We start from the raw sequence: 12,795 nt of genomic DNA, 5'->3' as shown, positions 1-12,795 counted from the left end.
GAGTGAGCAGAGAGAAGTAGAGAGAGCAGGAGACACAGAATCCAAAGCCGGCTCCAGGCTCTGAGCTGTCAGCACAGAGCCCAACATGGGCCTTCAACTCACAAACTGCGAGATCATGACCTGAGTTGAAGTCAGATGCTTAACTGACTGAGCCACCCAGGCGCCCCACCAACTTTCCTTTCTAATTTGTTTTCTTTGAGTAGTCTGGTTACTTTTATTTCTTTTTCCCAAATTGATCTTTTTTTTTTTTTTTAAGTGAATAGTCACTTCATACAATGCTTCAATTTATTTAGTGTTAATGATAAATGATAGCAAAGCCAATTGTTACCTTAGTGGAAACTGATGGTCACTAAATCCTTCCCCAGTTTGGGAAGCATTTTAGCTTCAACAGGAAACACTTGTTCCATGTTCAGAGTGGGTTGGAGTGTTTGCAGCATAGTTCATTCTCTCCATCTTGCCTCAAACATTTATTCACTATAAGTTATTTAGAATTGAACTTAGGGGGCGCCTGGGTGGCTCAGTCGGTTAAGTGGCTGACTTCGGCTCAGGTCATGATCTCGCGGTCCGTGAGTTCGAGCCCCGCGTCGGGCTCTGTGCTGACAGCTCGGAGCCTGGAGCCTGTTTCAGATTCTGTGTCTCCCTCTCTCTGACCCTCCCCCGTTCATGCTCTGTCTCTCTCTGTCTCAAAAATAAATAAACGTTAAAAAAAATTAAAAAAAAAAAAGAATTGAACTTAGTTTTCTCTTTTTATTAATGGGTCATCAAAGGGATAACAACAACCACGGGCATTGCTTTAAGATTAGTGTGCTTGGTAATGGGAATGTTGGTTTTTAATGGTTTTACCCATGGAATGTCTTATCATTTTATCTTTCATTTTAGAATCAAGGCCAGAGAGGTATTTCTCTTTAGTCATAGCCAAATGTCTGTTGGCTTGTCACCTAGAAAACAATCCATTCTGAATGATCTGCTCTGTCATCTACCAGAGAAAAGTCAAGCTCGAGGTGTTTTCTGGGTCTTTTTCACCGGGTCCTTATCTGTGTTGATAATTTGTAGTAGACCCATATGCCCCCTGCAATCATTTTCATATAGGGTTGTTTTCCTTTCAATGACTTAGATATATGCCCCAAGTTTAGCAAGTAACTCAAGGGTACTCCATATTACTAAAATCATTTCACTCTGACACTAAGAAGAGTAAACAAATCTTTGCCTGATTTTAAAGCATGAACGCCAAGTTCATAGTTTCTGAGTTTCTCAAAAATACCTTTGTGGAGATTCTGTTTTCCTTATATCCTTTAAATCATGTTAGAAACAACTTGAATTTTACATTCCCAAACGTTTCCTTCCAAGGTAGTATTTTGCTTTCTTTTAATGGTTTGAAATTCTTTGATCTTCATTGAGTTTTTTTTTTCTTTAATATGAAGGATAGGTATCATTTATGTATTTGAATAGAGTTCTCTTACACTTAAAGCAACTTTTAAAAAATCTTGCAAATTGTTACCTGAAGGATTGTGACCATCAACTGAAAAAAGTATGTTCTTGTAATTTAAAAAATGTTAGATAGCAAAATTCACATGTCTGTGGATAAATGTTTTGGGAATGCCTGAATGCCAAGTCTTCCCAATACTTCCATTAAGTAATTAGGTTAAACAGCATTTTGCAAATGAGGGGATTGAGGTATCTGATTTAACATGTGTCATCACTGACATTTCAGTTTGTAGGCTCTATTTTTAAAGCCCATTGCTCTGATCAGCAGGGGGCTGCTTCTACTGTTGAGAAGAAAACAGTAGCTCTGGGATGATGATTTAAAGGGGTCTGTCTGCACCAAGGCAGACCTGTGATAGCCTGGGCTACTCCAGATAATCAGTGCCAAGGCACTGCCCTGAGTTTCCGTCTACAACTGTCCTCTCTGTCTAACCCTCTTAGACTTCCTGCTCCCTTGAACCCCAAAACCAGAATATGGATATTTCACCAGCCACTCAGCAAATCTTCTGTCTACTTGGGCAGTCTGACCCTGTAGCTCAACTTGACAAAGAAAAAAATCTGCCTTCATATCTGAAAGCAATTTTAAAAACAGCCCTGACTCTATGCTAAAATTTGAAGAGTTGCTGTTTTTATAGGAAGATGGGAAATGTAACATCATCTCTTTCTGTTCAAATTTTTAACAGACCTTGGAAAATGACTTATTTTTAATGCCCTTTTCTCTCTGTTTATAACCCTGCTGTCTCAAGTTGACTGTGTTGGAACAGCCATAGGCCATGTATCTGTGAGCATGTGTGTATGGTGATTTGTAAAACTGCGTACATCACTCACAGTTGTTGGGTACACAGTGTAGAATAAGAAGCAGAAAATAAAGAACAAGCCTGTCTGGGAGATGGTGTGATGGCTTTTGAGATTCCTGTGTCACCCGGTGATCATTTTGGAAAGGGCCATGTTTTTCAATAGGCCCCAGGTTGCAAGGACCCGAACTGAATATTCCATAAAAATTTCCTCTAATTCTCTGATTTCTTGAACCCGGTAGTTAAGCTGTCTCTTCTTGTCTAGATGACAAATTCCCCTTTGCGGTGACATTATTATGTGACTTTTTTTGGCCAAAGGTATGAAGGTTTTTCCTATTTGGTTTTCATTGCAAGCCACTAATAGGCTATCAACTCTCACGTAGAGACTATTAATAGCTGCATATTTCACTCCCCAAATCCCAAAGCTAACAAAAGCCTCTATGTCTTTAAGATAGGAAATTTGGAGAGGCTTTGCTGCACGATGGCTTGGAAAGAATATGATGCAAACTGTGTCTTTGATTTTGATGGAACATTCCTTCAGTGTTTTATCGCTTAATGGATAATTACTCCTTTGAAGGCATTTCTTGTGTCTTCAAATATTTATTATTTGAACTAATGCCAGTTCCTGGTTTGTCCAAATCCTAAGCCTTAAGTGCTCTGAAACTCTTTGCTTCGTGGAGGTTGCAGGAGCCACTGTTTAAAGAACATAGCAGCAGAGTCAAGCCTCATTCTTTGAGTGAAGGAGATAGGAAGCAGTGGCTCATAAAGACACCTGAAGAATCTCAAGGGTTGGGGACACTTTTTTTTTTTTTTTTAAGATTGCCTTACAAGCTTCAGGTAGAGCTCTGTGTACAACGGGCATCAAGTATTTCTGACATCCTCTTTCTCTGATGTAGGGGTGCTGTCAAAGGCATAGAGCCATCGTATAACTCTGACTGATGAGAGAAGCTTGAGATAGGAATAGTGTTTCAAATGTTCCTCCGAGAGGACTGCTTATCAGAGCATCAGGGATTGCTGTTGAAGTCAATTGGAAACACTTCTCAAAGTGACAAGGAGAAGCATGGAGGAGTGGTCATGCATGGGGAAACTATGAAAAGGAATTTGGTGAGCGAAGCAGGGGTGTAGGGACCCAGACCTCAAGGGAATGCTGGTGTTACTTAAGTGGTGAGACTGCCATTGGGCTCCTGCATTGTGAAATGACACCCTCTGCTCTCCTTTCAAATTCTGGTATTTTGGGTTGAAAAATGTTTATTAATATTTGAGCAACTGGTAGTTGCTTGATTTGGAAAGCAATGAAAATATTGTTGTTTTGGTGCTGGTTCCTGGCATAGCAGTTGGCAGCTGAAGGCAGAGGGAAGGCAGGAGACCAAACCACTGCTGTGGATCTGTCACACTCTATTGTCCTTTCTCTCTCTTACAGGAACCCCTGTTTGGTTTTATATGCAAATTGCACCAATAAGAAATGAACATGAAAAGGTGGTATTGTTCCTATGTACTTTCAAGGATATTACATTGTTCAAACAGCCAATAGAGGATGATTCAACAAAAGGTAATTTCCAAAGGGATGGCCACACTTAAGAATTAGGCCATCAATTATTTATATTGTTATTATTATTATTGTTTAGAAAAATACATTGGTTGAACTGGAAAACACAATTTTACTATTAGTACTTCTTTTGCTTTACGTTCATGCAAGCAATTATCCAAAATCAGTTTTATCCAGTCATATCATTTGAATGGAAATAGCACGGCTATCCAAAGTTGAAATGAGAATTGGTTAACTTGAATTATAATAAGAGGAATTTAGATAAGATATAAGGAAGAAATTTCACAGGTCATTATTAATTTAGAATCAATATAATGGGAGTTTCAACAACTTCTACCAGGATGAGCTTTAGAAACACAAAATTTAACAACCTGTGAGATGGTTTAGGTGAAGTCCTTTTACAGCACAGTTGATCGGTTGATTGAATTTGGTTGAACTAATAAGTGATTGATTAGCTGATTTTTTTCAGGTTACTTTTCACCCTTTACCCATTCAGCTGTTGCAGATGGTCTTGGGTAGATGCTGTTAGCTTATGTGAAGAATAATTTTGTTATCAAGTGAGTGGCTGGCAAAATACAAACATCCTGACAATAGTCATATTGACTATAATATTCAGGGGGATGGCTATAGAAATCAGTAGTCAGTGGTGTGCATGTATCCCCCTTTCTAGGTAATATATTCTCATTTTATTCCCTCCAATTATGTTTAAATTAAAAACTGGTGTCATATAAATGAAGAATTTCAAATACTCTTAGAAGATTTTATGAAATGTTATTTTTAATAATCCCTCCAGAGACTAAAAATGAGATCTTCCTCTTTGTATTTGGCAAACATTGTCTTCCTTTTCTTACCTCTCAAAAAAAAAAAAAAAACTGGTACAGAAATTTAATCTTTCCATCCGTAATCCTAATTATAGAAAAATTTTGTAGTTTTATTCCTTGCATATGGATTCACATATATTATGTTATACGTGGTCGGTTTCTGGTTAGTATCAAATTGCAAGAGGAAAATTTTACAATGTGCAAACCATTTAAAGTATAACATAGGACAATTTATGTGCAAATGTTTCTGAAAATGTGTATATCAAATCATCTTCTGGACTATTGAATATTCACTTTTGGACTCATACTACCTATTCCTTTACTTTTACTCAGAGACTCAGTGTCTAAGAGGTTTAGGATAAATTTAAACATTATTTTTAAAAATAGAATAGTCTTCTAATAGTATTTAGGTTTAATGCTTATTTGTTTTAAAATTCGAAGGTGCTCCATCCAATAGCGATAGAATATGTGTTCTCAAGCTTACATGGAACATTCACTGGATAGATCACATTCTGGCCATAAAACACACCTTGACAAATTTAAAAGAATAGAAAGCTTAAAAAAGGCAGTTTCTTAGACCACAATGGAATTAAGCCAGAAATCCATAACAGAGAGAGCTAAGAAATCTCCAAATATTTGGAAATTAATACATTTGTAAATAGCCCATGGGTCAACAAAGAAGGCTTAAAGTAAGCTAGAAAAATATTTTGACTAAATGAAAATGAAAATACAACTTCTCAAATTTATGGGATGCAGCAAAAGTAGTGGTTAGAAGGAAATGTATGTGACATTAAATGCATATATTAGAAAAGAAGAAAGACGTAAAATTAATAACCTAAGCTTCCACCTTGGGGAGACAAAAAAGAGCAATTTAAACCAAAGCAAACTGAAGACAAGAAATAAGGAATCTTGGAGCAGAAATCAATGAAGTAGAAAATAGGAAAACAGAGGAAATCACCACAACTCAAAGCTGGTTCTTTGAAAAGATCATCAAAGTTAATAAACCTCTAGCCAGGCTAAGTGAGAACAAAGGGAGAAGATGCAGGTGACCAGTATCAGAAATTAAAGAAGGGCCATCACAACTCATCCGAAGGACATTAAAGCATTACAAAAGAATACTTTGATCAACTGTGTAGCCACTGAATTGATACTTTAGGGGAAATGGACCATGTCTTTGAAAAACAAACTGCCAGAACTCACACTGGGAGAAACAGCTAACCTAAATCATTCTATATCTATTAAATAAATTTAATCAATAGTTAATAAACTGACAAAACAAAGGATGTTTTTGTTTTTTATCTTTTGTTTTTGGCAAATCTACAGTCTTTTCTAGAAAATGGAAGCAGAGAGAGCTCCCCTAACTCATTCCGTGAGGCCAGCACTACCCTCATACCAGAGCCAGAAAAAGACACTGCGAGAACAGAACATTACAGACCAATATTTCTCATGAATATAGATATAAAAACCCTCAATAAAAATTGAACCCACATGACAACCAAGTGGGATCTATTCCACATATGCAAAGCTGGTTCGACATGAAAAAAAATCAATCCCTGTAATCTTCGCTTCAACAGGCTGAAAAAGAAAGATTATACCATCATATCATTCAACACAGAACAAACATGACAAAACCCAGCACCCATTCATGGTAAAAACTCTTAGTAAAGTAGGAATAGAGAGGAACTTCCTCAACTTAATAAGGAACATTTATGAAAAACCTATAGCTAATAGCTGACTATATCTTAAAGTAATATGTTTTAAAATAAAAGATAAATAATTGGTATACGATTTGTGACCTAACATATTCTTCAGATGAACTTCTCTTGCCTTTGCACTGAATGACGATAATACAGAGTAAGAAGCCTTCATGTCACAGTCTTTTCCCTTAAATAATATTTATATTTATATTTATGTTTATATTCAATGAATATTATTTTCTCTCACTTTTTTTTAAAGTGATTTCATGACACAGCTGAAGTTAGGGAGAATATGGTATATTTGCAGTTTTGGCCTGCTGAACGTTGATGGTGTCAGTATATTTAGTCTATTTATAGAAACTGAAAGTTGACAGCATTCAAAGTGAGATTGGGGAAAAGGTGCTAATATTGAGAGTTGACTTTTCTCAAATTAATGCCCTTCCGTTTATCTACCTACTTCCATCTCTGTATCCTTACATCAGAATCGCAGAGTTCTTCCTGTGGCAGAATCTCTTAACTGCATCACGCATTCTTATAAAAAAAAATGGTATTTGAATAAATGCCAAACGACTTAGACCTTTTGATTTTGAACTATGTGCTGGATAGATATGTAAATTAGAATTTAGAGGGGAAATCAGACCCCACTGTGAAAAGCATTAGGGAAGACTGTCTCTTTCCAGGGCCTGAATTTGTAGAGGAAGAGCTTATTTTAAACAGACTTTTATTTTGAGACTCGTCCATACCTGTCAAATACATAACAGATTATTGAACAAGTAATGCACAATGTAACCATGAAGGCTGTATATGAGCTACTTTCCATTATTCATATGAGCTGTAAAATTAATATGAAAAATTCAATAGAAATAAAATATTTATGCCATTAAGTAATCATCCTGCTATCTCTATGAAGGTAGAGCATAGGAAAGTATGTTTGGAAATCTTGGCGGAAAAATATGTCTCTCCAATTCTTAAGTTGAGTAAAAGGGTCAAAGGGAGTGTGGAACTTTTAAGAAAGTGCAGATAAGATTTCGTGATAACACCATAATATCAAAATGATTTGGGTGTAGAGCATTAAACGGGGAGATGGTAGATTTACTTTAATTCGGGCTTGGGCACCGGAAATACTTAACATGAGACTTTTGCATGACTCTTCTAGGAAAATTTTGTTCCCCTTGTTTATCTATTTTACCAATTTTTCCCCTTAACCAAAAATGTTGATTAAGCACACAGAATGGTGCAGGCCATTCTGCACCTGTGTCCTGAAGGTACATAGTTCCTTCCCTCATATGATAATGGGGGAGGGGAAGACAAACAAGTAAATATAGATTGGAAATTTTCTTCTGATTGCTCTTATTTTCTCAGTAATATAAAAAACATGGTTCTCACCTGAGAGTAAGCATGGTGCAGGAGATGAAGTATTGAAGGTTTGGGGAGAGAGGAGTAGGCATGAAATGGTGATCTAAGAGGGTGGAAAAGTGAGTGGGCAAGGGGAATTCAGCAGGTTTGCTGAACACGAAGGTCTGCTTGCGGCTAGTGATCATGAATTCACCAGCATCTATGAGCATGATTATATATTTTACTCTACCTATGTTTAGTCGGAGGTGTATAGATGCAGAAGTAATGAAGAGTTGGATTTATCCAGAGTTGGGATTTGATAAGGTGAGTAAGATGAAAAGAATCAGAGAGAAGGATCAGGGAGTTGTGGCTGTTGCAAGGGAGGACATGGAGGGTGTTTGCAAAATTCTGAGGAAGTACTTAGGTAGTAGAGTTCTACCTAGGACATAGGAAATAGTGTTTAAGATGCAGAATAGACAAGTGAGTCCATACATTAACAGGCCAGAATGTAACTTTTAATCCCAGAGCAAGGGCATTTTACCTTCTTAATGCGAAATGTCGAAAGTCCTTTGAAGATTTGCCAAGGTTGGGATTAACATTAATCTCCTTCTACATGATTTGGTATTTTTACCAAGAAACCCAGACACATAGTTGAAAGACTTGAGTAAACTAATTCTGAATAAATACAATTGTTTCTAAATTGTATCTGGGATAGTAACTATAATGTGATAGCAATTTACGTGCACCTCTTCCTCATAATGAATCTCACGATATCAAAACTTCAATCTAGTTGATTTTTGCCTTTAAAATGAATGGCACTTACTGATGTCAATGATACCTTTGATGTACATCATGATGGATGGTAGTAAAAACCATTGAAGGGAAGGAAACCTGTTTTGATGGAGTAGTTATTATATGTCAGGAACTTTATATTCTTTATTGCTCTTACCTATAATTCTGAAAATTAGTATTGCTATCTCTGCTTTACTGTTGAAGATCCTGACATGCAAAGTGTGACTGATTTTCAATCCCATATTCTCTCTATTGCATCATGCTGTCTCATCCTTTCTAGTGGAAACTTACTATTGCATTTTTGTCACCTTAATCCCCTGCTCTCCTTTTTTCCTGCAACAATTGAGAACACTCTGATTCTGACAGTATTGTACTGTGTTAAACCAATGAAATTTACTGATAATAATCAAGGGGGCAAAGCATTTTTGTTATCTTTTGTTCCTGGTACTGAGGTCTTGGAACTGTTGCTCAGCTAATCAGTCAATGGTACCTGATTCATCATTTGTAATAATGCAAAGGGGAAAAATTACAGCCAAGAAATCCATTCTGTTGATTATCCATATGTGTTCTAAAAGAGATGACCAAAATCTCTGCCCATTTAGCTGTGCGGTATTTTCAAACAGATTCCAAAACTGCCAAGACACTCACAGTGTGAAATATCCTGTGCCAAATAGTTATGGCATCTTCATGCCAATAATTGAAGCAAAAAATTCCTATAGAATGAAACTAACAGCAAAAATAGCAACCTTCCCCTTGTGGGAAGCCAATGGTTTTCTTTAGAGAGGAAACAACAGATGAAATATGAGTAATTATACCGTGTAGTCTCTTTGGCCAAGTGTATAATTGTTTACCTAAGCTTTTTCTTATAGATTAGAATCTTGTGTTGCAGTCTAGTAAGATTGATTTAACTGCCTCTGTGACTTCCTCTTATTTTTAAGATTAGGCAGTCCATGACAAAGAGGTTAATTGCAACCCAATAGAGCTAAACTAATGTTTTATTAAGAAGGAGTTGGCATCCTGAGCTTTTAGGAGAACAAATGTTCTCATAATTCCATGAACAACTCATAGAACAAGTTTTAGGCTCTTCATATTCAGCTGTCTGTTCACATTACCCCATATCGACCACATCTAAGTAACATCAGCGAACTGTGCTGAATAATCAGTTGTACCAGTTAGGTCTCTGTAAAGGTGAGACCAGTAAATGTATCGCTGGAAAAAGTTAGAACTGCTGATGTGCCTTTTTTCTGACCTAGACAGTATGGCTGCTCAATTTTTTCAAAGTTTGACTGTATAGTGGGGGTTGGTGACAGAGCAAATGAACTAATTTAGTTAATAACATAGGCAATTCCAGATGTGTCCAAGGGCACAAAAGGATAGGCATAGGAAATTCGCTGTCGTGTTGTTAATGATAGAGAAAAATCTAGAAACCACTTAAATGCCCATAAATAGAACATATGCATGATCAGAAAAGAGCAAATACCTACTTCTCTGAGATGATAAAGAGGCAGGCAAGATTCAGTGCCATGTGGGTGGGTCTAGAGATGGAGGGGACAGAAAGGAAATTGAAGGCTATCATGTTTCTTATGGCCTCTGCTTATTCAATAACATTTGACGAGGTAATTGGTTGAGAGTGAGGAGAGAGGGGTAGTATAAGGGTTTTGAGAAAAATGCTAATTGTTGAGAACTGAGAATTATAAGAAAGCCCTAACCCTAGCCATGGCTGTAGGAAATGAGAGAACCCATGCCATTTGATGATTTGTATTCTTCCATGTGTCAATGAATTTATTCTTTCAATATCTCTTTTAATTTTTTTCAAAATATTTTCTGGATAAACCTTATTACATTCTGGGAATAAAAATTGGCTTCTTTGTTAATCCAATCCTTAGATGTACTAAATGTGTAACATTACTTGTCTTAGAAATATGAAGCTTCAATTAGTATAACATTGCCTTGGAAGTTTCTAGAAATATTCAATGCAATTATAATATCAAGTTGAAGTAAGAAAGAAAACGATCACCTGAAATATTGTAATGTATCTATTGCCAACATGTCATCTGAAGACACCCTTGCCACTTTTACCGAACAAAGCAAAACCAAACCCGACCCCCTGATGATAAAACAAAATGGGACTTATTTTTTTTTTTTTTTTAAATTTTTTAACGTTTATTTATTTTTGAGACAGAGAGAGACAGAGCATAAACGGGGGAGGGTCAGAGAGAGGGAGACACAGAATCTGAAACAGGCTCCAGGCTCTGAGCAGTCAGCACAGAGCCCGACGCGGGGCTCGAACTCACGGACCGTGAGATCGTGACCTGAGCCGAAGTCGGCCGCTTAACCGACCGAGCCACCCAGGTGCCCCCAAAATGGGACTTATTTTAAATTTGATTTTTAAGTTACAAATAAGTCAATTAATTAATTAATGGCCTGTTTTATGCCAGGCCCTTATCAAGTGCTTGAATATGGAGAGATGAACAGTAGTTCGGTGGGAGTGACTAACATGTTAATCAACAACTGCCATTAGTGTTGCAAGTGCCATGTGAGGTATTTATCCTATGATGTGCAAACACAGAGGAGGATACCTCTCTTATGAGTGGATCTAAGAAGGTTCCAGAAGGACATAATGCTTTAACTGAGTCTAGAGGTTCCAGTCAGTGTTAGCCAGACATAAGGGGATGGGGGGAAGCATTTCAGGCAGGCAGAATGATTATAATGCTTGAAAACCTGGACACAATGAATATCATGGGGTGTACAGAGAATTCCTAGGAGATTTAATTTTAGTTTTGAATTTATTCTTCTTTTAATTTGCTGTTAATTTTGGTAGAGTTGTTGTACAGAGTATGTATAAAGAAGTAGAAGGAGATGAATGCAGAGCAGATCTTTGGGGCCAGAAACTAAATGACCTATATACCAAGAAAATGCAATGTTATTCTGAAGGCCTCCGGGGATCTTAAAGAGTTTGAAATAGGGAAAGGGGAAGCACTTTGGCAGCAATGTAGAGTTGCTTGGGAGTATATGGTCAGAGAGCAGATAGAGAGTATCGTGTTCAAGATACTGCCAACCTAACTCAGGTGGAAGATTGTCTGACATATAGGGATGGAGAGACGAGATTCAACTTGAGTGAATTTATTAATAAGTTATAGTCTATAAGTCTTGAAAGTGATTGGATATGTGGGTGTGGAGGTAATAGTGAAGGAGGATGGTAAATTTCAAGTTTCTGATTGGACAACTGGAAATATCATGGGACCATTCACCAAGTCCAGGAATACATGAAAGGTGAAGAGTTGGAGATGGAGGGAGACGATGATGAGATCAGTTTTGGATGTGCTGAGTGTCAGATGCCTATAGAACATCTTGGTAAAAGGTGGCTAATGGCTGATTAGATACAAGATAGGTCTAATGCTGAGAAGAAGAGTCTAGACTGGTGATACAGATTGCATGTTGGTCTTTTACATTGATGTTAAGTTCTTAGAGAGCTGGTGGCATATCTGGTGATGGTTGTTGTTGTTGTTGTTGTTGTTGTTGTTCTTCTTCTCCTTTTAGCACATTGCACAGGGTTAGCCTTAGGGTTGCATACAATCCCCAAAGCCTAACATTTTTGTTGTTGTTGTTGTTGTTGTTGTTCTAGTCACTAGGGTAAAGTCCATTAGTGAAGAATTAAGGACATTCTATCAACTGATGCCAGATTACTTTTTTTTCTAAACCACTTATTGGATACCATAAAGGGAGCTGAACAGTTGGGGAAATACAAAGCTTAAATGAAGTCAGAATTGGCCTAAAAATGGTAGTAAAACATGATGTCATCTACCTAGTATAATTTGAAAGGCATTTGACGGGTGTCTGCTGAGGGTTTTTTCCTTCATCTTTTGTCACATTGTCTGAAATTTCATCCTTGCCGTTACCATCATTCCTTGAGACCATCAGAAGTTTTCCTTTTTTAAGGAGTTATTTGGCAAATAACCTAGTGAAGTGCAATATCATAGAAGTTATCAAATGGTCTTATTGGAATCTTTAATAAATTAGAGCTTTTGGAATATCCAGAAAAGGATAGAGACAGACTCAGAGTATGGTTAGTTTTGCTCTACTTACTCATGTCTCATTGATGTTTCCTTGAAATTAATTATTTAATAATGGGAATTTGAGGCGTTGGGAAGAAATTTCTTTCCCATTAAATTCACATCCCCTCCCCCACCAAAGTTAAAATTACTACTCTTTCAGAAAACAATGTTAGAGATTCTAGATATTTAAAGAATGATATTTAGATACCACTGTAATTAACAAGAGAGAAATAACATTTTGCTGTTACAAGAAAGATGGAAGTGTGATATGAA

General features: G+C 37.0%; 1 protein-coding gene across 3 annotated transcripts in view; it reads left to right on the top strand.

Moving 5' to 3' along the window:
• Window positions 1-12,795, top strand: part of KCNH5 (potassium voltage-gated channel subfamily H member 5) — a 301,067-nt gene that overhangs the window by 48,396 nt on the left and 239,876 nt on the right. For all 3 annotated transcript variants that reach the window (XM_042943442.1, XM_042943444.1, XM_042943443.1), the window contains one exon: window positions 3,697-3,825. In XM_042943442.1, coding sequence (XP_042799376.1) covers window positions 3,697-3,825 — 129 coding nt within the window. The remainder of the gene's footprint in view (window positions 1-3,696; window positions 3,826-12,795) is intronic.

The sequence above is a fragment of the Panthera leo genome, chromosome B3 (genome assembly GCF_018350215.1).
Source record: "Panthera leo isolate Ple1 chromosome B3, P.leo_Ple1_pat1.1, whole genome shotgun sequence".
In the NCBI taxonomy this organism is placed as follows: Eukaryota; Metazoa; Chordata; class Mammalia; order Carnivora; family Felidae; genus Panthera; species Panthera leo.
Note: the sequence above shows the minus strand (reverse complement) of the source record. Positions and strands in the feature narration are given on the sequence as shown.